This window comes from Populus alba, chromosome 15, assembly GCF_005239225.2.
Source record: "Populus alba chromosome 15, ASM523922v2, whole genome shotgun sequence".
In the NCBI taxonomy this organism is placed as follows: Eukaryota; Viridiplantae; Streptophyta; class Magnoliopsida; order Malpighiales; family Salicaceae; genus Populus; species Populus alba.
The window spans coordinates 5,053,418-5,079,596 of NC_133298.1; the positions used below are offsets into that span (position 1 = coordinate 5,053,418).

General features: G+C 36.5%; 5 protein-coding genes and 1 non-coding gene across 9 annotated transcripts; 4 read left to right on the top strand and 2 right to left on the bottom strand.

The window, feature by feature from the left end:
* Nucleotides 1-2,692: 2,692 nt before the first annotated feature.
* On the bottom strand, nt 2,693-4,787 carry LOC118043967 (ribosome-binding factor PSRP1, chloroplastic). 2 transcript variants are annotated; one of them, XM_073405003.1, is made up of 5 exons: nt 4,364-4,787; nt 4,077-4,220; nt 3,730-3,978; nt 3,131-3,263; nt 2,693-3,038 (listed from the first exon to the last, which is right to left on the bottom strand). In XM_073405003.1, exons 1-5 carry the CDS (start codon nt 4,646-4,648, stop codon nt 2,908-2,910), a joined length of 942 nt encoding a protein of 313 aa, XP_073261104.1. In that variant the 5' UTR covers nt 4,649-4,787; the 3' UTR covers nt 2,693-2,907. The 2 variants fall into 2 exon arrangements, with proteins under 2 accessions (XP_073261104.1, XP_034907977.1); XM_035052086.2 differs by having other exon boundaries at nt 3,131-3,239; nt 4,364-4,782.
* Nucleotides 4,788-6,500: 1,713 nt separating this feature from the next.
* LOC118043965 (two-component response regulator-like APRR5) lies at nt 6,501-11,607 on the top strand. Of its 2 annotated transcripts, none has more exons than XM_035052085.2 (8): nt 6,501-7,163; nt 8,303-8,464; nt 8,562-8,692; nt 8,797-8,952; nt 9,658-9,829; nt 9,926-10,238; nt 10,368-11,139; nt 11,292-11,607. In XM_035052085.2, the coding sequence occupies exons 1-8, from the start codon at nt 6,893-6,895 to the stop codon at nt 11,397-11,399; spliced, it is 2,085 nt and encodes a 694-aa protein (XP_034907976.1). In that variant the 5' UTR covers nt 6,501-6,892; the 3' UTR covers nt 11,400-11,607. The 2 variants fall into 2 exon arrangements, with proteins under 2 accessions (XP_034907976.1, XP_034907975.1); XM_035052084.2 differs by having other exon boundaries at nt 6,503-7,163; nt 9,920-10,238.
* A 153-nt stretch (nt 11,608-11,760) lies between these two features.
* On the top strand, nt 11,761-16,171 carry LOC118043964 (NDR1/HIN1-like protein 26). The gene has a single exon (XM_073404768.1). It carries the CDS (start codon nt 14,798-14,800, stop codon nt 15,428-15,430), a length of 633 nt encoding a protein of 210 aa, XP_073260869.1. The 5' UTR covers nt 11,761-14,797; the 3' UTR covers nt 15,431-16,171.
* Nucleotides 16,172-18,323: 2,152 nt separating this feature from the next.
* On the bottom strand, nt 18,324-19,667 carry LOC118043963 (uncharacterized). The gene has a single exon (XM_035052082.2). The coding sequence runs from the start codon at nt 19,434-19,436 to the stop codon at nt 18,561-18,563; it is 876 nt and encodes a 291-aa protein (XP_034907973.1). The 5' UTR covers nt 19,437-19,667; the 3' UTR covers nt 18,324-18,560.
* A 1,130-nt stretch (nt 19,668-20,797) lies between these two features.
* LOC118043962 (uncharacterized) lies at nt 20,798-23,131 on the top strand. 2 transcript variants are annotated; one of them, XR_004686727.2, is made up of 3 exons: nt 20,798-21,090; nt 21,202-21,368; nt 21,667-23,131. It is a non-coding gene; the product is annotated as an uncharacterized protein (transcript). The 2 variants fall into 2 exon arrangements; XR_012168081.1 differs by having other exon boundaries at nt 21,693-23,131.
* Nucleotides 23,132-23,716: 585 nt separating this feature from the next.
* LOC140954129 (protein TRANSPARENT TESTA GLABRA 1-like) lies at nt 23,717-25,769 on the top strand. The gene has a single exon (XM_073404950.1). It carries the CDS (start codon nt 24,048-24,050, stop codon nt 25,068-25,070), a length of 1,023 nt encoding a protein of 340 aa, XP_073261051.1. The 5' UTR covers nt 23,717-24,047; the 3' UTR covers nt 25,071-25,769.
* The last annotated feature ends 410 nt before the right edge of the window (nt 25,770-26,179 follow it).

The window sequence follows — 26,179 nt, forward strand, 5'->3', positions numbered from 1 at the left end:
TATTAGTTATTTGACCGCTACCGCGAGTTGTAATTTTTAAAAACAAATCATAGGCATATAAGCTAGTTTTACGAAAAACTTTAACTATATATCAAAACTTTTATAGAAGTATTTAATTAAATAAATTAATAATTATTTATGTAATAATTAAAAAAAATTATTAAAAAAAACTAAAAAAATTAAGAGATCCATATGAGTCAACATATTTAATATCTCAATAAGAAACATTTAATCAGCTGTGTTTAATGAGTTTATTTATAAAAATCAATTTATAACAAAAATCAATACACATAAAATTTATTAAATAAAATAAAATAAAATAAAAATTTTTACAAGGCTGCATATAATAAAAATATTATAAAAGAATAAATATTTTTATTTTTAAGATTAACTTTAATCTATATAAAATATATATATAAAAAAAAAACAATATAGATAAATCATACTAATCTCATAAAAAAACTAAACAAACTTAATATATTAAAAAACATTATTATCTCAAAATAGCTAAATAAGCCAAAACAATTACAAAGAAAATGTATTAGTCAAAACATAAATACAAAAAAATATTTTATAAAAAAAACATAGATAAATAGTAATATAAAAAAAAAATTAAGGTTAGACGTTGTGGGCCTCCAGGCCTAACGTTTGACGCACAAAGAAAGGCCTTACATGCGGGCTTAGCAAGTCCAACATACCCACTTGCGGAGGCTTTTTTTTATAAAGTTAATGAGGCGAATGACACATCAACTGCTACATTCTTTTTCAAAAAAGATAAATAGACGATAAATCATTTATAATTGTCTAGAATCCAGCTATTATGGTGGCAAAAAAAGGCAAAACTCTTGTCTTTTCAATTGAAAAATTTATTTTCAATTTATTTTTTACCCAAAATACCTAGAATACACCTTTGAAACCTTACTTAACCAATTCATTACCTTCAAAAACTCAAAAGAAAAAAAAAATAGCCTCAAAACCCATAATCAACCTGAAACCCAAAATCTTTTAAAGCTCATATTTTTTTAGGTATTTTCAAAGTAAGTAAACACTTAATCTTAACTCTTCTCATCATATATAAAACAATTTAATATAAAAATTGACTATTTTAGATATTGGAATCGTCTCCAACAATGATTTTCTCTTTTTAAACCAGAATCTAGCGACCCCTTCTCTACCCTCCAATGAAGAAGGAATAAAAAAAGAAAAATAAAGTATGGTATCAAAATACAATGTTTAAAAATTATAGGGATCAATTACCTACTAACTTAAAAAGTTGAGGGACTAAAATAAACTTTTCAAACACATTGCAAAGCTATCATTCATGTTACCCGTGTTTTTCACTTAAGCTTTTTTCTCTCAATTCAACCCTCATCCCTAACAAATATGCAATTCGTCTTCAATTTGAGTTTAACATAGCTTAATTGTGTAAAATAAAAAGTTGAAGGACCAAATTAGTTTTTTAAGAAAATCTCACTATTATGTTCCACTGAAAGGGGAACAATAAAGATGGCTGCATGAAAACACAACGCGATTTATATTATAGGTAATATGTTGAAAAAGAAAAGAAAAAGGAAACGAAAGTGCTGAGAGGATGTCATCTCCTTTAGATAATTTACATCGTGGAATTATGCTTTCTGCTCCAACATAATTATCAATGCATAATTATTTTTATTGTTACTTTTATTATAATTATCTTGGCGCTACGGAAGTCTAAGTGCCAGCTAGGAGAGGAGAAGCAAAAGCACGTTGAATTTGATGAGATACTCAAGTTCGTGACCAAAGAGCCTTCGTTCTTGGAGAAGCTGCGAGAGCTTGCAAAATTTGATTGGGTTATTATTGAGTTATGATTGTCTTTCTCATGCAGACAGTCTTTCCATGACCAAGAACCCGAGATTCTGCAGTAAAGATGTGCTACTTTGGAAATGTTGGAATGCTTGACTGAGGAAATGGATCGCGAAGCTGGAATGCTACTCTTTTTGTGCATTTCATGGTCACAACCATGAAGACACCATTAATCACGAGTAAAGAAGATGGCTACTGGGGAAAGAATGTCCATCAATAAGCTCTTAGTGTCTCGGATGAGAAGTTTTCACATCAGAAGAAAAAAGGAAAAAAAACCTCTAGCTGTTCACGGAACTTTGCACATCAAGCCCACAGAAAGGCGTTTATATTGTAGAAGTGAATATCCAGTCCACAACTGTCGCAAAGGTTCAGAAACTCACTCTAATTGAAAATTCTGGAGCAGTGAGCTGTTTTATCCAAATTTGAGCTCATTCCTGAACCTCCACTTGACATAGCCATAACTGGTGCTCAACTCTTATCATGGACATCTCTTTCGCCGAGAAGTTTTCCACTGCTCTCAAAGGTAAATACAAGTCAGGATCCAAACTTGGGTCAAATGGGACAGACGTTGTCAGAAGTCCAATTTTAACTTGTTTGAACATAGACAGAAGCATCGCAGAAGTTGTCTAGCGCAAAGCTTCTCCAGAGAGAATTCACAAGAAATTAGGAAACCAAACATGGCAGCATGCAAAGAACCATAGCATAAGATGAAAATAGAACTTCTAACAAAACAAAGAAGTGAAATCCACTGCAAAGAGGAAGTGGTTAAAGACTCAAGACCACATGAAAAGAAGACTTTATGTTTTTATCTATTTACTCTCATCTTATAAATTGCAAGGTGACTAAATGGTTTGGCTTCTCATCCCAGTGAAAGCTGGGATAAAACACACTGAAACTCATATTTCAAAAACTAATAACCAGTACAACCATGTCACTACATGTCATTAATGTGCAATTACAAGATCTCGGACACTATATCATGCTCTCTCAGAAGCCTTAGCAGTATGTACACAACATTACCAAAAACGTGGGTTTTCTAAGGAAGATCTTCTTTTCGAGGTCTGGTTATTCAGTCAAGGATGGTTCTCTGGCTGGTTCCACCACCAAAGGCTCTAATCTCTCAGCTTCGCCATTTCCTTTAGGTATGATGAGACCATATCCTCCAGCTTTTCTTTTGTAAATGATATTTATCTCACCTGGACTCAAGCACACAGCAATTCAACCTCTATATAACAAATTGCAGAGGATTAGTGAAAAACAAGTTGAAATAAGCAGCATAAGTTCCTACCAGTTTCTTCATCCCTGAAACCATAGAAATCATGATGCACATGTTCCAGCTGCTCAATAGCTTCCGAAACAGTCAAGGGTGGCATGTCAAAATACTTCGTGCGAACAACCTGAATTGGGTTTAGAGAGTGAGTCTATTCCAAACAGTTAGGGATGTTATGGATATAATTTCAACTATTGATATGGAGCATCAGAACCAAGCCGTAAGGAAGAATTTTCAGTGCCAAGCCATAATTTGAAAAGATTGAGACTGAAATCTTTATGTGGACAAAAATAAATTTTTGTGAAACAATTTCCTTTTGTAGAGTCTATAAATGAGTAGCTAGCAAAATTAATACGGCATTGGCCATGGCACAAGGTATGATGCTAACTATCTGCAAATTAGACATGCCATACTGGTCATCAGATGGTGGAATGGAAAGGGCTATTTGTGGCTAATAGAACCATTCTATGACCACATTCAATGAACTCACATGTACTGATGAGACCTAAATTTGGTGATACGAAACAATGCATACTAACCAAACACACGCAAAAACAATAAACGGCAACCTAAACCACGAGATTAATTTGATTAAACAAAAATTTAAAAAACAAAACCTCTTCAATATAGTCCTCATCTTCTTGCTGTGAAACTTCATCTGCATCATCCTCCACAACTTGTTGCATTGGCTCCCTAACCTTCAACCTATTAAACCCTTTCATGTGTCTCCCATGATCAGACTCCTTGTCCTTGATCTTCCTCAACTTTCTTTGAATAATAGACGACACCAAATCAATACTTGCATAGATTGTCTCTGCATCCTCCTCCGCCCTCACCACTCCATGCCTCTTTGTGAACAAAGTCACCTACAAATAAAAACACCCCATGAAAAAAAAAAAATCACCATTTTAAAGCAACCCAAGGAGCAAGAAAGCTAACTTTCAATTCAATACGTGAATGGTACCTCGCATCGTCTAATCCTTGGACCTTTCCCCAACTCTCCACCTCTAACAGACAACCTTACATCAACTCCCCTTACAAGATGACTACTTTTTTGAACTGCCTTCCCTACTTTGTCTTCCACGTGTTTCTTAACCGTATCAGATAGCTATATCAAACCAAACATTTTGTTACATTCACAATATGGACAATTAATAACAGAAACGATCAAAACTTTAATCTTTATAGAATTCAAAGACAGGATAAATCAGAAATGCAAACGCAGTAGTTAGACTTTTTAGGGAGTAAAACCTCCAAGTGTTTGCCTTGAATGATTAATTTGACAGATGAAAGTGGGCCATCCCATGACATCGTAATTGAAGAGCCACCATGGCTCAAAGGGATCTTTGTTTTCCTTTTAATCTCAACAAAGTTGACATTTTTGCCTAAAAACCTGGACTTTAGAAACACTTTTGGGACTAGGGTTTTTGTGGAGTTTACAAAAGAAGAAGCTGGTGAAGGAGTGGAAGTTGTTGATGTTAAAGGGGCAAGTCGGTTGTTAAAGCTTGCATGCAAAGTGCCTACAAGAGAAGCCATTGGCAAATTTTCTTTCAGGTTTGCTTGGATTGAATGAAGGAAAATAACGAGGTTTTGCCCTTTGGAGAGGTTTCTCACTCTCTTACAAGAGAAATGGATAAGGAGACACGTCGGCTGATGGATATTCCATAATCCATATTGGGTTTGGTTGGTCCCCGCTAGATGTGGAGTGAATCCTTAGGTTCATGAACCCAAAGCTTCAATCTTTGTGTTTAGTGGATAATTCTGGAAGAGGACCCACTTTTTTCATTATGAAATGGGCTTGTGGGCCCAATGTGTCGGTGCCCATATCTTATTTCCTTGTGTTTGAAGGGATGACCTAGCTCTGGTCTCCAATTTCTTCTGTACAGAATTTGTGACAAAAACCAAGAAAAAAAAAAGAAAAGAAAAGGAAAAGATATGGGAATATGTATAATTAGAAGGGTCTGATTATGGGCAGCTTGGTGGGTTTTATGCTAATCAAGCTCTAAATTTTAGTGATCAAGTGCTCAATCAATTGACTTGTTAAGAGAGGAAGCAAATCTTTTTAGTAAGCAAACCTTTTATGGATAAAATCTTCATCTTGTGTTTATACAATTAACTTTATAATAAAATATTAACTAATAAGAAAATGATAGTGAACTCACGCATATAAGATTGTGCCGAGCAAGAAGAGAGTTTTTGATTCCCTCTCTACACGCGAGGCAAAATAAATATTTCTTAATTTTCTTTTGATTATTGTAATAATTTGTTTTTGATGTTTTTATTTTAAAACTTTTTTTATATGTATCATGCACCCTTTACAATCAAACAATGCTGATGATATTTTCTTGTGCTTACACAACTTATTAGTATTTGTTTTTGCTTAACCTGGTTATTTTCTGTAACCCTCCCCTATAAAAAAGAAATTTATTAAATCATGAAGAATAGCTTCATATTAAGAAAATATCCTTTAAAACGCCTCAAGGTTTATTTTATTACTGTCTACACAAGAAGCCTCTCCTAGCCGGGCTGCCTTGCAGTGTTTTAATTAGAGTTATTGAAAACGAAAATACTGGGAAAGGAAAAAGGTAAAGGAGGCACGAAAGGCCATATCCCTCTGGCTAACCTAAAGTTTTGTAAACAAACCAGGCAACACATCACCTCCAGCAAGGGCCACACATACAATCTCTTGAGTTATGTTCTTTAACTAAACATTAATAAAATATAATCTTTCTATTTTCTTTTTTATTATTATATTTAAAAATCTCAAATTTTTTATTCTGCACTTTTAAATTAATTATTTTTTTGATGTTAATGTATCGTCTTCTAGCATCGAGAATAAATATAGAAAGATGAGAGAAGCTCTTGCAAGCAAGCACCCCGTGAAAGGAAGAGAGAGGTGAAATGGGAGGCCCTTTGGTTTTGATGCCATTTCCGTCATCGAGGATATTTGAGAGTGTGGTAGCGGTTGCTTTTCAAATAGCTTTTCGTGCCGAAAAGCATGCCAATAATGTTTTTTCATTTTTTAAAAATCATTTTTGACATCAATATATCAAAACGATCCAAAAAATATAAACCATATTCAATTTTAACAAAAAAAAAAATTTGATTTTTATCGAAAAGCTAGTTTGGCCGCAATGCAAAACAGTCACGACAGCGGAAGCAAAGACCAAATAAAAAAAACATGTCATTTCTAGCTGACAATGTCAAAGACAAAAGCCACAACCACATATCAAAACCATTCTTAATGCTCTTCCACGTGGACAAATCCTAACCATGAGATGACAACTGTCTCCTTCAAAGCACCAACAACAAAAAAATATCTTTAAGACCCCAACCCAGCAAACAAAGTATCCCACACTAAAAAAAATAAAAAATAATTTTAAAAAGCAACAAGTAATACAGGGAAAAAAGAAAGAAAAAGGAAAGCCATATTCCCTTTTAATCCATAAACATGGACCGTACACTACAGGCATTTAGATATTTTGGATGCTCGTAGGGATGGCACGCTGTGGATCCTAAGATTAGACGGGATAGGCAATAGACTCTGTATTACAACCATTGGATCTTGGCCTCATTTTAGAGGTGGTGGGTTTGTTTTTTTGATGATGAAAAAGAGGTGGTGGGTTATTTCAGATATTTCCTGGAATATTTAGATTTTTTTGTGTTTTATGCTGCACCAAGCCACCAAGAAGACCACGAAAAACCGCGCACGCGCACGCAAAAAAAATATCGAGGCTAAAAAATGTCGAAACTTTAGAGGCAGGGAGAGGCTGTAACATCATGGGAGAGGTAGTGGTTAGTAGTGGTGAAGAATTAGAAGTGAAAACAGGAAGTGAAACAGAGGAGGAGAAACAGAGTAAAGAGGAAACAGAGAGTGAGACAGGAGAGGTGAAGAGGAAGAGGAAGAAGAAAGAAGGTGAAGGTTCAAATAATGGGTTAGTGAGATGGGAGAGATTTTTACCAAGAATGGTATTAAGGGTTTTGTTAGTTGAAGCTGATGATTCAACTAGACAGATAATTGCCGCTCTTCTTAGAAAATGTAGTTATAAAGGTAAGTTGCTTGGTCTTGTTTCTAAATTTGGTTCAATTGCTTCTTCTTCTTCTTTTTTGAATCTTGTGTTTATTATGTGATTGGTGAACTGGGTTCTTGTTCGTTTTGATGCTTATGTTGATTTTTTAAAGCATGATAATTGTGATGTGGGCTTGTCTTTGTTTGATGGAGAATCTTTTTTGTTTGTAACATTATGGCTCTGGGACTCAAGTTGCAGGCTTTTTATATGTATATGTTGGTCTAAACTTGATCTTTGAAGATGAGGTCTGTTAGTTTTATGTGAAAGTTATGATTTGAGGTTAATTTATTGTTAAGCTAGTTATTGGTTGCCATGGTTTCTGTTTTGAGATGAGGAAAAGATCTTCTTTGTATTACAATGAGAAATATATTCTCTTTCCTTTTTTTATCTCCTCCATCTATTAGCTATTCTGGTTTTGATGGATAAGTTGGAATCAGTACAAGTAAAAACTGGAAAAGTACAGGTGCTTTTAATCAGTTCTGATGCATCAGGTAGCGAAGGAAAGCTCTAAAAAGCCAACATACATGCTCATAAAGGAAGTCTAGGCTTAATTTGAGAGGAAAGAAAAATAGCTAATCAAGATTTGAATATGAATGAGCCTAAATTTCCCAAAAACAATGACCCTGGAGCTCACAACGGGTCCGAAGCCAGTGGAATGGTGGATTTTGACCTTAAGAGTGACATTAGGAAAAGCTTTTCATGTATATCTTGCAGGACTCTTACTCTGAGTAAATCAAAGGTTATGGTCATTTCAGTTAGACATTGTACCAAAAAAAAGAAAGATAATTATCATTTAGACCTTCTTGAGTTTCCTAAGCCATTCATGTTCTCTTCAATGCTTTTATATGTGTGATGAAGCTTGTCTGATACTCACTAAATAAATGTTTAACATGGATTCATTATTGCTTTGAGATCCTTGACTTGCTGGGTCGGGCTTCTAAGGAGTATTAGCTGATTGCTTCCTTTGAATTTTTTATTTTATTTCTACTTGCTAATGCCACAATATATTCAGCACAAAAATAGGCCACACACTAAGATGATATTCTTAACATTTTATAGCATGCTCCATTTTGTAAGTACTGAGATGATTTTCTTCTCTTTTTTCTTTTCTGTTGAGCAGTTGCTACTGTTTCTGATGGCTTAAAGGCATGGGAGATACTGAAAGAAAGACCACACAACATAGACCTCATATTGACCGAAGTGGATTTGCCATCAGTATCTGGATATGCTCTTCTTACTCTTATTATGGAGCACGAGATTTGCAAAAACATTCCAGTCATAAGTATGATAGGAAGAATTAATTTCTAGATGAATAGAAATGATTTGATTATCCCCAATTATAAGGGAGCTTACACCGATGTTTTTGGGTGATTTGGCAGTGATGTCCTCTCAGGATTCAATTAAAACAGTTTATAAATGCATGTTGAGAGGTGCTGCTGACTATCTTGTTAAGCCTATTAGGAAGAATGAACTGAGAAACTTGTGGCAGCATGTATGGAGAAAACAATCTGTATGCCTTCTTTGCACTTGATCATTTTTATATTATTTTCTCTCCTTTTTCATTTTAGTTGAAGGCCCATTCTATCTAAGCCCTAATCAGTTCCTATTTCTCAGTCCCTTGGTGGAGGAAATGGCCCCCATGATGAAAGTGTTGGACAGGATAAGACTGAAGCAACTTCTGAAAATAATGCTGCCGGCAATCATTCAAGTGGTGAAATGGCTTCTATCCAGAGATGTAAAGAACAAGCGGTGAAAAGGAGTGATTCTCAGGTTAGCACTCTTTTCATATATCAGACAGCACATGATGTACTTGGTGCTTGGCTTAGCATGAAACCTATCTTAAAAGATGTTGCTTTATTCTTTCATATGCTTCTGTAATAAAAGCATAACTATCATACTACCAATACGTATTTCTTTTATAAATAGCGTGAAGTGATGATTTAGTATTAAATGGAAATAAATGCATTTCAGTTCCTTTTGTGGTGAGTTTTGTTTTGTATAGTCAACACGGCTGGGAAAATTTCAAGCCAATCCAACCTATTCAGGTTAGGTTGTGGGTTCTTGAAATGTTATTTGGGAAACATGAGTCCATTCTTCAGTTATAGCCTCAACTGAAACCCCTTTGTCAGGTTTAATTTGATTGAGAACTCCATGTTTTAAATCTTTAGTCATTGTTTGAATTCATCCTCTTAGCTGGGCCATTAATTTATCTCAATCGCTTATTCTAGACTTATTCAGATTCCATATGAGAATCTTCTTTCGAATGGATTGACTGTCCATCTAGAATGCTGAATCCCTTAGGTGAATTTTGCTCCTGGGATAATTGAATAACTCAATAAGCTCAAACGTATGTGTCATCAGGGACATACATATCTGCATCTAAGAGTACATTTATGGTTAAAAGAAATTTCCTTCCAGTTTAAGTTGGCTACATGTGGTTTGATGTAGAGAGTGCATGTTTCCTTTCTCTTGCAGAGCTCTTGTACAAAGCCAGGCTTGGAAGCTGACGGTGCCCGCATGGAAAACATGCAGGAATTTTTGCAGCCAGTATGGAGCAAATTTTCATTGACTGACATGAATATGCAGAAGCACGAAGAGCATGTGAATTTGGGTCAGAAATTGCTTGTGCGTGATAGTGAAGCTGAAGGTAAAAATACTGAACAATTTCATCTAGCAATATCATATTTGTTAAAGTATGTGAGGAGAACTAACATTGTGTATGTTTCACTTAAATTAGGTTCAGCTACAGCTGTCTGTGAGGATTCTGATAAAATTACGGTGGACAAGGAAATTACTCCAGGAAGTGGAAGAATGACAGCTAATATTGCCATCGAGGGCTGTGACAAAATTGGTGCCCTTGCCAACTCTCCTAGAGAAGCCATTGACTTCATGGGAGCATCTACGAATCACAGTTCTTTCAATAACGTCGAAATCCACTTTGGTTCTTCTCCACATTTGGATCTTTCCTTGAGAAGATCTCATCCTAGTGGTTTTGAGACTCAAGTTACAGAAGAAAGACACACTCTCCAGCACTCTAATGCATCAGCCTTTACGTGGCGAGTTCCTATATCTAGTTTCTATATCCTTGATTCATTTTATGTTTAAGCAGTTACTAAATTATCAGGAGATAAACTGATATAGTCTGTAGCATCTGCTTTCTAATGCATTCACCGATGTTCTTGCAGGTACACTAACAGGGCTTCGCAGCTTCCACATTCAGCACTGGCAAATAATGGGAATCAGGAAGAATTCAGGGCCAATTATGACGGAAACATATCCAGTAATGTTAATGGCTACAACTCCGATGCCTTGAGCCTAGCACCAAGTACTCGAAGAAGTGCTATCTCTCTTGCTGCTGGTCAAACCAAGGAATATGAAATTGTAACTTCATCTTCCGGCGAAAAAGTATTTCCGATCCACATTCCTGTGAAAGATACAAGGTTCAATAATCTATGCAACAGTTATGGTGCTGTGCTTCCCCCAATATTTTGTAAACAATCAGATTTATCACCAATGATGAGTCAAAGCTCAGCTAGCCAGAAAGAACCCATCCATAAAGTGAACCCATTTCAATGTTCCAATTATGGGAGCACCTCTGTACAGCTCTGTGATCGACTTGGTCAAAATGCAAATGATTCCATCGATGGTTCTCTACAAAAGCAAGAAAACAAATTGGATTCTTTGGAAGGTAGAGAACATATTTCTTCCGCCGCTGATCAGAGTGCAAGTAGCAGTTTCTGTAATGGAGCTGCTAGTCACTTTAACAGCATAGGCTATGGAAGTGCTTCTGGAAGCTACAGAAATGCTGATCAAATTGCTACTGTCAGGGCTGCTTCTGAGAGCAAGAATGAAGAAGGTGTTTTCACACATAACTCAAACTCTCATCGATCTATTCAAAGAGAAGCAGCTCTTACCAAGTTTCGCTTGAAGCGTAAAGAGAGATGCTATGAAAAGAAGGTATGTCATCTTCTCCACTGCCACAGCAACTAATAATACTTTTAGCATTGATTCCTGTCTGGTTTCATTGACAGAGTGAGAAACACTTTTAGTTACACTAGTTAGAACAGAAAATATGTGATTCATTGTGCTCACAAGAATTTTATGTGCAGGTTCGGTATGAGAGCAGAAAAAAACTTGCTGAGCAGCGTCCTAGGGTAAAAGGACAATTTGTACGTCAAGTGCACATTGATCCTTCACCTGCTGAAACTGACCAGTAGAGTGAGAGTTCAAGTGATAGTATGATACTGTAATTACAGTCAATTAGAGTGGATTCTGTGATAACTTGGACATAAATTACCCGGCACTGATTGTTTTTGCCTTATGCTCTGTGAAGTCTAGAGGGAACAATATGTAAAGAGTATGAAGATGTTCCCGACATCACATTCATGCTGAGCTGATTTCTGGATATGACAGCTTAGTTTTCTATTTCGCAGGTTTTTCTTCCGCACATTTTGCGAGGAACATCTTATCTTAAATTTTTACTCGTAGGTTCTGTTACTTAAAAAACACGTAGGTATCTAGTACACGAACTAGGAAAAACTGCCATCTTCACGTCTCAAAATATAGGAGGACCAAACCAGCTCATCTGCACCTGGCTTCTTTTTTTGTTTCTTTGGCCATTTTCCTGACTACATTGTATCTTTCAAACCATTGTATTACAGATGCTGTAATTTGTTTGATTAAGCTAGTAATAGCTTTGTAAAACTGCAGTCTCAGCTATACAGATACTATAAACAGGTTTATGTTTATGCCTAATGGCTGTGAACAGTCTATTCTTGTTTGTATCTAATATGAAATGAGTTCCACTAAGATAGCGGCTATAATTTGCGACTCACTTAGAATGCCTGGAGGCTGGAGCAAATGTAATAGTAATTGAGCAAAATCCATTAAGGGTTTCTATTCTCAACAGCTCTGATTAAATCAAGCCATGGTTTATGGTGCGGTCTTTTTGTTTAATCTGTCCGAAAGCTTTTGAATCTCTTGAAGGCTGGGTAAACGTGCTTTCACATCGTTGTCGAAGAACTTGTCCTCGTTTGTTTCCCCGAGTAGGTCAAGATTTTAGGTTGAATGGACTCTATTTTTTGTTTCCTGTGACCAGGACAGTAGGCAAGCTTGGCAGTCACCAATGCAACGATCACAAGTGATTCCTGTTCCTGTGGGCTCAAGTGTGCTTAACATGTTGCATTTGTTCCTTCTCTCTCCTAGAGTGTTTGATATGGTGAAAGTGAAGTTTCAAAAAAGAGTAGTTAAAAGCAGAGGCCATTAAGGTTGCTTGCTTTTTCTCGACCTTTATTTACTGTGCCAAATGGCTCTCTACCGACCAATACAATACCCCTTGAATGATGATGATAATGCAATGGAATATTCCAAATGTTGAAAAATACGTGGGCTTGAAAACAATTCAATTCAAGGGGGGGCACTGCCATGGATGGGATGTGCCTGCTGTGATTTCAGGATCTGATATAGCTTTTTCTGATTGACTGTTGCCTAAATATTGCTAGCCCACCACCACCCTAGAAAAGAACGCAAGGCAGGATTGGTGGAAACATGACATTGTCCATCCACAACTACTGCCTCTCGGAGATTTCAATCCTTATCTACACAAGTTCTTAACTTTGCTTTATAATAGAAGCTTCATCTACAACTGTGAATACATGATAATAAGAAAATGATTACTAATTAAGAACACATCAAACTACTATTTTAATGTCCCTTGCTATCATATATAATACATATATCTCCATCATATATTAAGTGATATATATATAACCGTAAGTTAGATAGTTGACGAGTTCTTTTTTAATAGGTGAAGTATACAATTCAGCACTATATTTTATAACAAGGAGAAAAAAGCAAATTCTGGCCAGAAAAAGAAGAGCAATTGAGAGATCACTAGGATCCTGTGGCCATCTAGCTTTCTTGTTTGATTGGAAGACAAGAAAACAGCAAAACATAAGAGCCTTTCAAAAGTGAACCTAAGAGGATAAAACTACTCTTTCCCTTGATTTCAAACCTCTAATGGCTTGTGGGCACTTCAAGTAGGGTCAATGGGTCCTAGCACTAAATATTCCTTTGGAGATCCTGATTAGGGGGTCCCATGGCTTCATCGTGCAAGGCTTACCTGACCAGTGCACTGATCAAATGATTGGTATTCGTGGCATGCATCGACGGCAGCGATACACGACATCGAATTGTCAAACGGCTGAGATTGTAACAATCATGACACTGACTATATCAACCCTTTTCTCAAGTAATAAACAATGGCAGCCGCTTCCTAAAAGCTATTTCAGAGATTCTCCATGTTTTCTCTTCTTTGAACTCTCTACAGTGCACAGCTCAATAAAACAAAAGACACCCACAACTTGAAAACTCTTAATTAGTCAATCTGTGGTTAGTTAAACGAGACTATTATCACCATCAACTTATAATATCTTCATCAAAACTTCATTTTCAACACAATTAGTTGGTTCTTAGCCTTTTACTAGAACACAAGCTGAGCAAGTAAAGAGAGTTATGGAGAAGCCACTAGGCCATTGCATTATTGCTTGCGTACATTACATGCTTATCACCACTACTCCACAAGAAAGGCTACTGGCTACTACACTATCGAGTCTTGCTCTTTTAAAAGCCTTACTTTCCTTACAATTATCATTAAAGTGTTTCCAACTTATCCTATCTTGTCAATCACCATGTTAGATATACGATCCTTCCCTTGTAAAAGCATGCATACAATAAAAACCTGAAAAGTAAAGGTTGTTGAGAAAATGCATGAACATTGTTTGATAGAGGTTCCCAATCTTAGATACTGGAACCCCAATCAGATGTTCAATGTCCCTCTTTCTGTGAGTATTTAACAAAAATAAAGCAGAAACTGAAAACAATAGCTCTTCTGATAGGAATTATAGGAGTAGCTGTAATAATCCTGATATCCTATGTACCTGAAAAAGGACTACTTTCATACTGCTCTGGTAAGGTTATAACTTTGAACTGAGCTTGGAAGTGCAAATGACATGGTAAAATGATCTATCAAATTAACGTTAGTGGAAAATGATCAAACAATGACAAAATGAGCATTAATATGTTATAGGGACGCATAAATTCCGTAGAAGCAACTACTTCCTACCCTAACAAGTATAAAATAGCTTGCACCTTTTGAATTTCTAATTTCATATAGGAAAGTACTATTGACTTCCAAGGTAATGAAAACCAAACAAGTCAGAATGCTTTTTTTTCTGAAAAAGGGTAACCTTGTCCCACCTCAATTTGGTCTTGGCTGTGCATTGTACATTATATGATCCGTTGCATTCAGAGAAAGCAGGGAGCATTAGTTGAATGATCCAACGGTCGAGATGCATGCTTGACATATTAATGGAATTTATAACCATGCATTGAGTTAAAGGTGAATTCAAGAAGCTTATAAGTAACCATCTATTAGCAACTCCCATATTCGGGACAAGCACCAGTCAAAAGCATGACAGCGAAATAATTGCTGCTTCGTGTGTTTCCCAGTGCTCCTTTTTATTAACCCCGTCATTTCTCCCTTCCTTAGCCCTGTAAACTTGCTGTTCTCCTCCTCTCTCCTTCCCTCTCCCTCTGCTTTACCTCCCTACTGCAAATGTCTCAAGTCTCCATAAAATCTCCAAAACACTGTGCTAAGCAAGGACTTAACGTCGACAAGCTCTACAAAAAGCTTTTCTTTGCCTTCTCAGGAATCTTTGCCACTCTTCTCTTACTAATACTGATGATCTGGCTTATCCTGCGACCTGCCAAGCCTGAGTTCACTCTCAAAGAGGCTGATATCTACCAACTCAGCCTCTCTGGTCCTAACCTTCTCAACTCCTCTATCCAACTCACCCTGCTTTCTAAGAACCCAAATCAAAAGGTCAGCATTTACTACGACGAGTTACAAGTTTATGCTGCCTACAAGGGTCAACAGATAACTGTTGACACCTTCGTTCCTCCATTCTACCAAGGACATCAGGATAGCAATCTATTAACAGCATCTTTGGTTGGAACTGGATTACCTGTGGCTCCATCCTTCAATTACGAAGTGGGGCGTGATCGAACTGCTGGAAAACTAGTTCTAAATCTAAAGGTGAATGGAAGAATCAGGTGGAAGGTCGGAACTTGGGTTTCAGGGCGATACAGAATTAATGTTAATTGCCTTGCTGTTATGGCTCTTGGACCTACTCTCCCAACAGGACCTTTGAGTTCAAGGCAAGGGACTATATGTTCCACCACTGTCTGAATAAGATCCGCCAGGCAACAAACTAAGCTGCCTGTGAGTTACTTCGCACTACCTGCTAAGTTAATTAAGTTCGAGTTCTAAATGTTTTTGCGTCTTCTAAGTGTTGTCAATTAATTATAGTACACGATAAGACTAAATTTAAGATGATAGTGTCACTGAAAGTTTGTGGATTATGCACTTTATCTTTCATCATTGCAACTTTGATGTCGCTTAGCATGTGATGGTTGAGAGTGAAAAAGCAGGATTCCAGAGATTCTTTTAAGGTGGGTTTTTATGGATTGAAGAGAGTTTTGAGGGGTTCTTGTTTCAACTTTGCTTCTTTGCATGTCCTCTTAGCTGAAAGAAACGGCGAGAGAATGATAGAGATGAGAATCTGAGGAGAAAAGGAGATAAAAGGCGGGAAATTTACACTCTACCTTTGCTAAGAATGAAATATCCACGTCAATCCCTCAGCTTTAATACTCACAAGATAACATTATTCTAGCCACAATTACCGGGTCCCTATGGCCATTAGATTTCTGGAATCTTTTATCAAATTCACTTTCTTTTCTCTGGACTTCAACCATACTCATGTTGTGGAATTGGATCTGTATGCTAATGAATATACTAAAGAACATACTAATTCCAGGTAATGGAATTTGCTGTCTCTAAAAGAGCTGAAAACACTATATTAATCAAACACATCTGATGCTACGAGTGAAGATTGAATTCAAGATACCGATATTTCTTTCCCTTCTTATCCCAGCTATCCTCTCCCCACTCCCCTTGTCCATGTAAAATAAAAATCATTCAAACTATCCAAGGTAAAATTGTAAACCAAAGCTAAAATATGTTTTACACGAGAGGCCAAACTTTTGCATATAAAGACAGGAATATACTATTATAAATTCTTCCCTCATGGAAGGACAAGGGTTTGAAGGAAGCACATACATGTGCCACCAGCTTTAATATTGCAATTCTTTTTTCTTTCTTTTTTCCCCATTTGGTACCTTTTATTGGCAGGGTCTAAACATCACAGCCAAATATAAGCCAACTATCAAACACTCAATACCATTTTGTGACTAATAAGTGATGTTGTGGTGAAAGAAAAATGTGATACAGACAAAGATAGCTCCACCGCTATTTTTCTTAGAAAATATAAAATTTAAAGAAACAAGAAACATCTATCGCCACAATTTTTCAAAAGTGTTCAACATTTTCAAGATCTCAAAAGCTAGCTACTTTCAACCTCATATACGTTTCTGGTAATTAATAAACCTTGAGAACTTGCTTTAACCAGGTTAAATGCAGCACACGCTCAGCTAAGGGGAAGAGAGGCAAACATGAAGCAAGCATTGCTGTTAAATGCGGTTGATAAGCCTTTCAGCTCAAAATATGGCATCTATTCCAAATTAAAGCACTCTAGGACGACACCAAACAAACATTCACATACTTTATTCTTTGAAAATCCTTCCAACCCATCAACATATTTAAAAACTCAGGATCAAAAGCAACTTAAAATACCAACTCCACACCCCTCTATAGCCAAACCTTCAATTTTGTTCCTAATTCTCAAGCAGCAGCAGCAGCACCACCACCAAACAGGTAAATCATCTCCACCAAAACCAGTTGAATAAAACAAAAATTACACTTCATCGTAGTTGGCAAAGAAATTCCATGGTTACTGTCCTACCATTTTGGGGTTCTCCACAGCATACACTTACAATCAAAATGTGCGATTGAGGGAGGAAGAAATATGGATGCGATATCCATGTGGAGAGATAGATAGAGGAGATGAAACAGATTGAGCTGGAGAGAGAGGACATGAGACACAGATACAGTATCTTGGGGTCAAATTTTCATAGATATATTCGAGTGGTATTTTTTCGAAACACAACTACTTTGCTAGTTGAACTCACTTGAAATTCGATTAAACTGAATTTTATGGCGTAAGCTTTCCTTCCAAACAGACTAGAAAACTAGAGAATATCTGTACTTTTGTCTAAAATGGTAGGTCATAATCACCAGCAGGCTCCAATGTGTACAGCATACATTCCCTTCAATGAGTTAACAGAACATGCAGGTATGCCTGCTTGTGCCCCATGGGGGGGGGGACCTAAACAGCAAAAAAGAGGTTTTCTACCGATACTCCATTTATTCAGATGACCTGAAAACAACTGAAAGTGTTTTCTTCACATAATGTTGTGCTTGGAAATGACTAAATTTTAGCTTTTATAAAGGCTCAGCTATAAAAAAAAATGAGCAAGCATGTGGAGTCACACTCACACGTGTATCATTCCTTTCCATATGTTTGTTCACTGAGAGAATCAGCTGTAAAAGGTATAGGGAAATCCCTTTGAAGAAGCAAATTCTCACAGTTTTAGGTGTTGAGGAGAGAAACACCATGCAGGAAGCTGGCCTGGTTTTTTGTCAATGACACATGAAGCTGTTATGATACAGCAATTGTTGCATTGGGGCATGCACATCCATCTCCACAGTACTCTTATGGACTGAACGCTCTCACCACAGGAAGGAGCAATTCCTAGCTATTAAAAGCTTGCTGTGTTAATTGGTTATCCCTGCAACTACAATCCTAAACTAACACTACAGGGATTCTGCTCTAGGTCATTTGCAACCAAAGATAGACACTCAAAATTTCCATCCAGAACCCTGCCACCATCGCTCAATTACAAGCCTAAATCTTGCCATCATCACTCAAAAACAAAGAGCCTCAACTCATTCTATAATTGCAAAGCTATAATCACCAAAGGGTACATAACCAAAGGACAGCCAAAACCTGAATTGAAACTAAAGCATGGAGCTTGTAAAGCAATTACTACTATAAGGTTCTGAAATTATAAATTGATAAGAAGAATGATTCTAATACTATCAATCTCAACGACATAAACCAATAAAAAAAAATATTCATATAAATTCAAAATGAATCTTGTAATATCTGATATTCATATCAATCCCGTAAACTAAATAATAACAATACTTCATAAAAAAACTAAGACTGGTATAATATTGCTATTCATCATCTCATTTGTCTCAAAACAACATGATCGACAATAAGAGCCATTATCTGATCGTGTTCAAAAAATAACAAGTTGACCTCAATTGCCATTCAAAAACTAAAACTGATAATCCATCAAGAATGAACTGAATCAGAACTAACCCATTTCCAAAAATGCTTCTTAACAGACACAGCTTTCTCAGCAACCCTCTTCTCCTCCGAATCAGGATACTCTTCAGCCTCTTCAGTACAAAACTCTCCATCAGGCAATCCATTCACTTCTACATCCGCTGAATACAACACATACCGTGCCGGCAAGCCCGGATAAGACATTGAATTTCTCTCCTCAACTTTCTCTTTGTAAGAACCATTCACAATATTAATACTAACTTCATTACCATCCTTCAAAATTGAACCGAGCTCTTCATTTATAGCACGAAAGATTGCATCTTTAAAAGACTCGTTAGGCTTCATTTTCTCTGATAACGGTCTACACCTATTTCTAACACTGCCATCGGATAATTCTTGATGGGATTCAATCAAAGTTTGATTCTTATTGATGATTTTAACAGTAACTACATTAACTGTGCGAATTGGAGGAGTAGAGTCAGCTAAAAAGGTCTCCCCTTGAGAGATTTCGAGCCAGAGATTGTGGATATTTTTGGTGCCTGGTTTGATACCCCATGAGGCAAAGGAGTCCGATGGCAGGCGAGGTTTGAGCCAATCAGAGAGAGATTGTGGGGTAGAGAAATGGTGGCTGTTTTTCGTCTTTCTAGAGACGGACATGGAGGGAATTTTCAGGAATCTACGAGGGCTTGATGGGAAGGAGAGAAAAGGGAGTTTGGGGAAGTGGGGTTTGGGGAAGGAGGTTAAGGTGGTGGTGGAGGAGGAGGAGGAGGAGAAGAGGAAGATAATGGAGAGTGCTGTGAGGAAGAGGTCAGGGAAAGTGGTGGCGGGTTTGGGGGTTATGTGTATTTGGTGCGGTGGTGGAGGTGGAGAGGTTGGTGACATGACAGTTATGATGCTTGTGTTGTGTTGTGGTGCGCAAGGCAATTAGCAGCGTTTAGTTTTTGTAAGAGATTGGGTTTTTGAGATTAGGTCCACTGCGAGAAGGGAGAAGGGAGGAGGAGTTTGTGCGCAAGAAATGGTGAGAAGCAGAGGATTGGATGTGAGGAGCAGAGGGCCGCTATGAGTTTCGGATCAGATAATATCCCTTTGTTGGCTTCTTGGTTGATGATGCCCTCTGGTGTCAAGGGGTCCGCCACTTCATATATCATTATAAATTACTTTTTTAAAATATTTTTTATTTAAAAATATATTAAAATATTTTTTTATTTTTAAAATTTTACTTTTAATTCCTTCATATTAACTCTCCAATAAAAATGTGCTTTAATTTATTTTTTATTTTTATTATTTAAACTATTATTTTTCATTTTAAATCCTATTTATTATTGTTTTTGTTTTTTCATTTTTATTTTTCAGTATTAATTTATTAAAAATTAAACTTTATAATTTTTTTATTTATAGTATTTTTTATTTAATAACCCATATCATAAATTCAAAAAGCCATCATTTTTGTTTTTGATTTATTTTTTTATTTTATTGTTTAATATTTTTTTGTGAAATAACTTTATAGTCTTTCTAATCTTTTTTAATCGAGTTATGTCATTTACTTGAGCCATAATTTATTTTTTAATCTTTTTTCTGAGATTTTATTTTGCTTATTAAATTTTTTTTTAATATTTATTTTAATTATATATTTATTTTTTTTATATTTTTATATAAATAAATTTTATTTTTTAAAAAAATATTTATTTTTATATAATATTTATAATACATGCTTTGCATAAATATTTTGTTTTTCTTATATGTTATTCTTTCAATTTAATATTTATGTTTATTTTTATTATTGTTTTATTGAATAAAAAATAATTTTAATAAATATGTTTAATAAAAACATCTGGTTAATTGTTTTATATTATTTGATTAAATATCTTGATTTTTATATTTTTTAATTATTATTAATGATTTTTTTATTTATAAAAATATTTTTTAAATTATTTTATTAAATAACTGTATAAACTTTTTTAATTTAAAATTTTTTATATGAGACAACAAGTTGAAAAAAAACCTATATATATATATATTTGTTTATATATATCCCGCGGTAAAACACCGACAGCAAGAGTATCCAAGGATTCCTCAGCTATGAAGGCCAGCAGGTAGAAATTTTTGCAGAGCACTAAAATTTTTGCAGAGCAGGTATAAATAGCTCGCCATTTTAGATTTGTGAACAGAACTCGCTGTATAGCGAGTACTGTAGCACTCTCCAATTTACAGCGCTAGACGAGAGGGAATGGCGGGTAAGAACATCCACGCTCATGATACCAAACTTAATCCTTAGCTATAATAGCTAGTATGAGTGAAAAAAAGAATAGCACTGTTACTCTCTATTTGGCTACCTATTCTAACACTATGAACAGTACTCGCTATATGTAGCGAGTATTGTAGCACTCCTCGGTTGGTAGCGAGAAAGAAGGTGATCGCGGGAAAGGAAAGAGTGGAGGATGGGGTTGTGCTTCTAGTTTCTGTTTCGGTTGCTGCTCAGTCTATGGTGGTGGCTGAAATGTTATGGTGTTGTGTGGGATGAGTTGGAGCTATTCGGGTTGGGTGATTTGCATGTGATTTTGATTTTTTTCTTTGGATTCTTCAATTGTGTTTTTGGCTTTTAAACTTTGAAAGATTTCCTTTTTAATTTCTGTTTTTACATTTGTAGATCTTGAAGCTGAACCACACATTCTAGATTTAAAGAGAGAGAGAGAGAGAGCGAGAAAGTGATTAGCAGCAGCAATGGAGGTGGAATTGAAAGAGATGCTTAACGATCTTGATTATTAGAAGAAATCACTGTCAAATCCTTCAGACCTGGCTTCTTCAATTCATAAGGTAATGGGATTGCATGAATTATTTTCTCTTCTCAAGTTAAATGTGTTTGGTAATGTTGTTTTTTGAAGTTATATGAAAAATCATGTTTGTGCTCGTTATTTTGAAAAGCTTGTGAAGGTGTTGGGTAATCGCCTGTCCCTAGTGATTCTTTTGTACTGCTATATTTTTTGTTCCCCAGTAATTCATTCATCAATGCTAACCATCAATTTTTTATTTAGTTGGATATATGATAAACTTAGTTTCTGAGTTTGTGAGTGTGCAAGTGAAAATATTTTTTTCTCATGTATGTTGCAAGCAGTTCCTCATTTGAATCTGTGAAATCAGACTCTTTTGAACATCGAGAACAAACAAGAGAAAGGAGATAAGATTCGAGGGAGATGTTTGCAAAAGATGAGATGCAATTTGGGTGGTTGAATCTACTGTCAAACATTTTGGCAGACTTGACATTCTTGTAAATGCTGCAACCAGCAATTTTCTTATGATGAACACAGGAGATGGCTTGGAGAGCCAACAAAAAGAGTTTTAAGGAATGGCAATTTATTTCATTGTTTGGACGGTGCTCATTCTGAACATGTTTTTAAAGAAGATTTTATGTAAATAATAATCACTAATCATTTCAAAAAATAATAAAAAATATTCATGACTCTATTTTGAAGAGCATGAATGTGATATCATTTTTAGCTAGCAATTTTTAGCTATTTTGGCGCAAAAACTTGGGTAAAATGTAGAGAGCATGGTGCTAGATGCTCTAAAAGGGTTGACAGTAGCATACCAGGGTTTCTTTCTTGATTTGAGTCCCCCTCCCCATTTCTCTTCTTCCATACTTTGTTCTTTGTTGGCTCAGAAGGCACGACAAATAGATCTAGATGGCTGGCACAGATCCATCTCTCTCTACGTTTTTTTGAAGAAAAGATGGTGTGAATTGATTTTGAGAGAGACTCTTCAGCCTCTTCAAAAGTTCAAGGTGTCGAAGTTCAATTCTTTCTCTCAAAACTTGATTGTGTTCAAGGTTGTTGTATATGAGCAGACAAAAAGGGTTTTTTGGAGCTAGATTTGGTTATGGGGAAATGGGTGGAAGAACATATTTTTTTTGGGTTCATTTCTATAATGCTGTGAAAAAACCGGGGATTGAAATTTTCAGGTACCATCCCACAATAATCAATTATTATGATCTTGAATTGAATTACATAGGGAAACGTGCAATTCTTGCTCTGATGTGTGAACTGTGCTGTTGTTCTATACAAGGAAATATATGTAAGTCTGAATTACAAAGTTTGAGCAAATATTAGGCTGTAGGTGTTCCTCTTAGAGCGTGCGTTTCTTCTAATGTAAATCTTTAGAGGTCAGCCCTGTCTCCTATAATGTTCATTGGTTTCTCAAGCTATCTGTTCTCAAGCGGTGTTTACTAAAAGCACAGCTGATTTAGTAAAACTGGAAAGACAGTTTTCCTAAGCCTATGCTGTGAGGCAACGAATTCCTTTTTTTTTTCTTCCTGCAAACAGCCTGGTCTCGAACTTTTGTTTAGAACATAGGAAAAGTGAGGCACAAACTGTGATGCTGGGCTGTGCTTTGTCAGAGTGGATGAATCACTGTATTATATAGGGGAGAAAGTATTACACATGCCTGCCTATTCACGAATCATGGCAAATCATGAGCTGCTGCAAAGAACTTTTGTTTATTTCCTTGTGGTGATGGAATTGTTTTTCCAAAAGTTTAGCATGTTGGATCTATACCATGAGCAAGATAATATCCTTTCATATATAGTTATGTCTATTTGATGAATAGTTAACACAGAATGCATCTTTTTGCTAGTTCAGAAAAGAAAAGAGAATGTTGTTGTGAGATCAGATCCAAAGGAAGCATGCCATAACTCAAGATCATATGAAGCCGCGACTTGTAGAATAACTGTTGGATCATGGACATGACTTGAATACATACGGTGCTGTACATTTTTCCATTTCCAATGCATGCAATCAATGCTGCCCAGCATGAAGCTATATGACCTTCAAGTCTCCAGCGAGGATTGGAAGGACCGTGTTGTCGCGATAATCATCTCTCACTAGCTCGTTGCTCCAAATAATTCTAAATCATGAAAAAACATTCCAAGTAAGAATTTCTTAAAAGCCATAAAGATTGGATGAACAAAATATATAGTTGGGATGGAGAAGGTGAGAGAAATGATGAACGAAAATAAAAGTTTAAGTGGTTTATTCGGAAGTAAAAATGAAGTTGTTGTTAAGAACATAATTGTTGAAATATAATTATTAAAATATTCAGGATTTTTTATTTTAAAAAATGTAAATATGATAATATTTTTTATTTTAAAATATTCATAATATTTCAAAAATAACAATAGTTATTTTAGAGAGTAAAGGTGTGGATGCTCTGCGGCAGAAAGCTTGGCAGCAGGCGGCAACCAGATTATCTAACTAAAACTAGCTAACGAGTTAGGTAGAAAGCCACCCACCGCACGTGATCCATCCCTCTCCTACGGAAGCTTGCTCCGAAAGTCGGTTCAGTTGAAGGAGTCTGAACTGTTGAATTTTCACCTTCTCCCCCACCCTCCTCGAAAACTCACAAATCCCATCTTCAAAACCACGAGAAACCCAATAATACCCTGTTGACCCCAACGCCAAAACACCCCAAGAAAACACAGAGATCCAATCTCTTGCATGAACGATGGAGAACTCAACCCAAGAATCCCACCTAAGATCAGAAAACACCATAACCTATGAATCTCCGTACCCTCTCTATGCCATGGCAATCTCTTCGACCCCATCTCGCACAAACCAACACCAACGCATTGCCTTGGGCAGCTTCACTGAAGACTACAACAACCGCATAGACATTGTCTCTTTTGACCCTGAAACCCTCTCTGTCAAAACCCATCAAAATCTCTCTCTTGAACACCCTTATCCACCCACCAAGCTCATGTTCAGCCCTTCCTCTCTTCACAAGTCCAATGACCTTTTAGCCTCTTCTGGTGACTATCTTCGCTTATGGGAAGTTAGAGACTCTGCTTCTATTGAGCCTGTTTTTGTGCTCAACAATAGTAAGACGGGTGAGTTTTGTGCTCCGTTAACTTCTTTTGATTGGAATGATATTGAACCTAAAAGAATTGGTACTTGTAGTATTGATACAACCTGTACGATTTGGGATATTGAAAAGGGTGCTGTTGAAACACAACTTATAGCTCATGATAAGGAAGTTTATGATATTGCTTGGGGTGAAGCAAGGGTTTTCGCTTCAGTTTCAGCTGATGGGTCAGTTAGGATTTTTGATTTAAGAGATAAGGAACATTCTACTATTATATATGAGAGTCCTAGACCTGATACACCCTTGTTGAGATTGGCTTGGAACAAGCAGGATTTGAGGTATATGGCCACCACTTTGATGGATAGCAATAAAGTTGTGATCTTGGATATTAGGTCCCCAACAATACCTGTTGCGGAGTTGGAGAGGCATCGTTCGAGTGTGAATGCGATTGCTTGGGCTCCGCAGAGTTGTTGTCATATTTGTTCTGCTGGTGATGATTCACAGGCTCTTATTTGGGAGTTGCCTACTGTGGCTGGACCTAATGGGATTGATCCAATGTCCATGTGCTCTGCTGCTTCTGAAATTAACCAGCTTCAGTGGTCTGCTGCACTGCCTGATTGGATTGCCATCGCGTTTTCAAATAAAATGCAGCTTTTAAAAGTTTGAGGTGAATCAATATCAATATTCGTTTTTGTTTTATCTTCAATGTTAAATTGTAGTGTTATGGAAACTTGAGCGTGTTTCTAGTTAGCAATTGAATTGCTCCTTACAAAACTACAAAGTACCCTCTTTTAAGCCTGTCTACCATTTTAGTTCATGCATGCTGTTTCGCAGTTTGGTAGAATTGTAATTTATCTTGTGCAATATTATTACTGCAATCCATGCTGTTCAGAGTTGGATGTGCAAATTTTGCATCTTTCGGTACTTGCCCCCCCCCCCCTAGCTTCTCTCAGATTCGAGGCTACTTTCGGGTTCTTAGTTTTCAGTTCGTGTTGGGTTTTGCACAACTCCAGGACTTTCATTCTCAAATGTTTGCTCGGTTGTCCATGTTCCCTTGGCTCTATAGCCTCACCTGCAATTGTCCCCTGACATTGTTGTTGAATGGCTTGGTCATGATCCAGTATCTGGTCGGGTAATATTTATGGCCATAATGCATGCACCCCCTTCAACAAAAGTCACCCTTTCAAGTCTGGTTCTTCCTTTAGTTTCGGAGACAGATTGATTGCTAGTGACGAAGGATGAGCAGGGGTGGCTCCTGAATGGCCTTCCCATGTTTGTGTCAAATCAGATTCCCATTTATTTTGTAACGGATAAATTCAAGCAGGTTTTAATTTCTTTGTGGTTCATTATGGAGAGTTTTGAACATCAATGATTCCCTTCTTCAATCAGGTCAGGTTCATGGACCTATCTTCCTTATTACGCTGATGCAAAGCTTATTGTTGTGTTCTGGGTTTTGTGGTTTATAAACAATTACATAGGCACCTGGTTTTTAGCACTTCGTTCGTACTTCTCCAATCACTCAAAACTGTTAACATCTCATGGAAAATTCGGCAACTGTTATCATAGAAAGTAGGTTTGAAATGTTATATCACTGTAAAGGTTACCTTTGGCTGCTCTGCCAACTTTCCTCCCTAGATGTTAAGGATCTTCTGTTCCCACTTGAAAGAGCATACCATACCATGTTTGGAATATTCAAAAGCCATGATTTTGATTTCAATACCGAGGCTCGGTGAAAGTCTGATTTATGGAAAACTTCCACGGCAGTGATCATTCAT

Excerpts from the sequence above, each read along its gene's own strand:
- LOC118043967 (XM_073405003.1), bottom strand. The coding sequence starts at position 4,648 with ATGGCTTCTCTTGTAGGCACTTTGCATGCAAGCTTTAACAACCGACTT. Across the intron at positions 4,221-4,363 it reads TTCAAGGCAAACACTTGGAG|CTATCTGATACGGTTAAGAA; the intron begins GTTTTACTCCCT and ends GGTTTGATATAG. Across the intron at positions 3,039-3,130 it reads TTTCAGGGATGAAGAAACTG|GTGAGATAAATATCATTTAC; the intron begins GTAGGAACTTAT and ends GCTTGAGTCCAG.
- LOC118043965 (XM_035052084.2), top strand. The coding sequence starts at position 6,893 with ATGGGAGAGGTAGTGGTTAGTAGTGGTGAAGAATTAGAAGTGAAAACA. Across the intron at positions 8,465-8,561 it reads CAAAAACATTCCAGTCATAA|TGATGTCCTCTCAGGATTCA; the intron begins GTATGATAGGAA and ends GTGATTTGGCAG. Across the intron at positions 8,693-8,796 it reads ATGTATGGAGAAAACAATCT|TCCCTTGGTGGAGGAAATGG; the intron begins GTATGCCTTCTT and ends CCTATTTCTCAG.
- LOC118043964 (XM_073404768.1), top strand. The coding sequence starts at position 14,798 with ATGTCTCAAGTCTCCATAAAATCTCCAAAACACTGTGCTAAGCAAGGA.
- LOC118043963 (XM_035052082.2), bottom strand. The coding sequence starts at position 19,436 with ATGTCACCAACCTCTCCACCTCCACCACCGCACCAAATACACATAACC.
- LOC140954129 (XM_073404950.1), top strand. The coding sequence starts at position 24,048 with ATGGAGAACTCAACCCAAGAATCCCACCTAAGATCAGAAAACACCATA.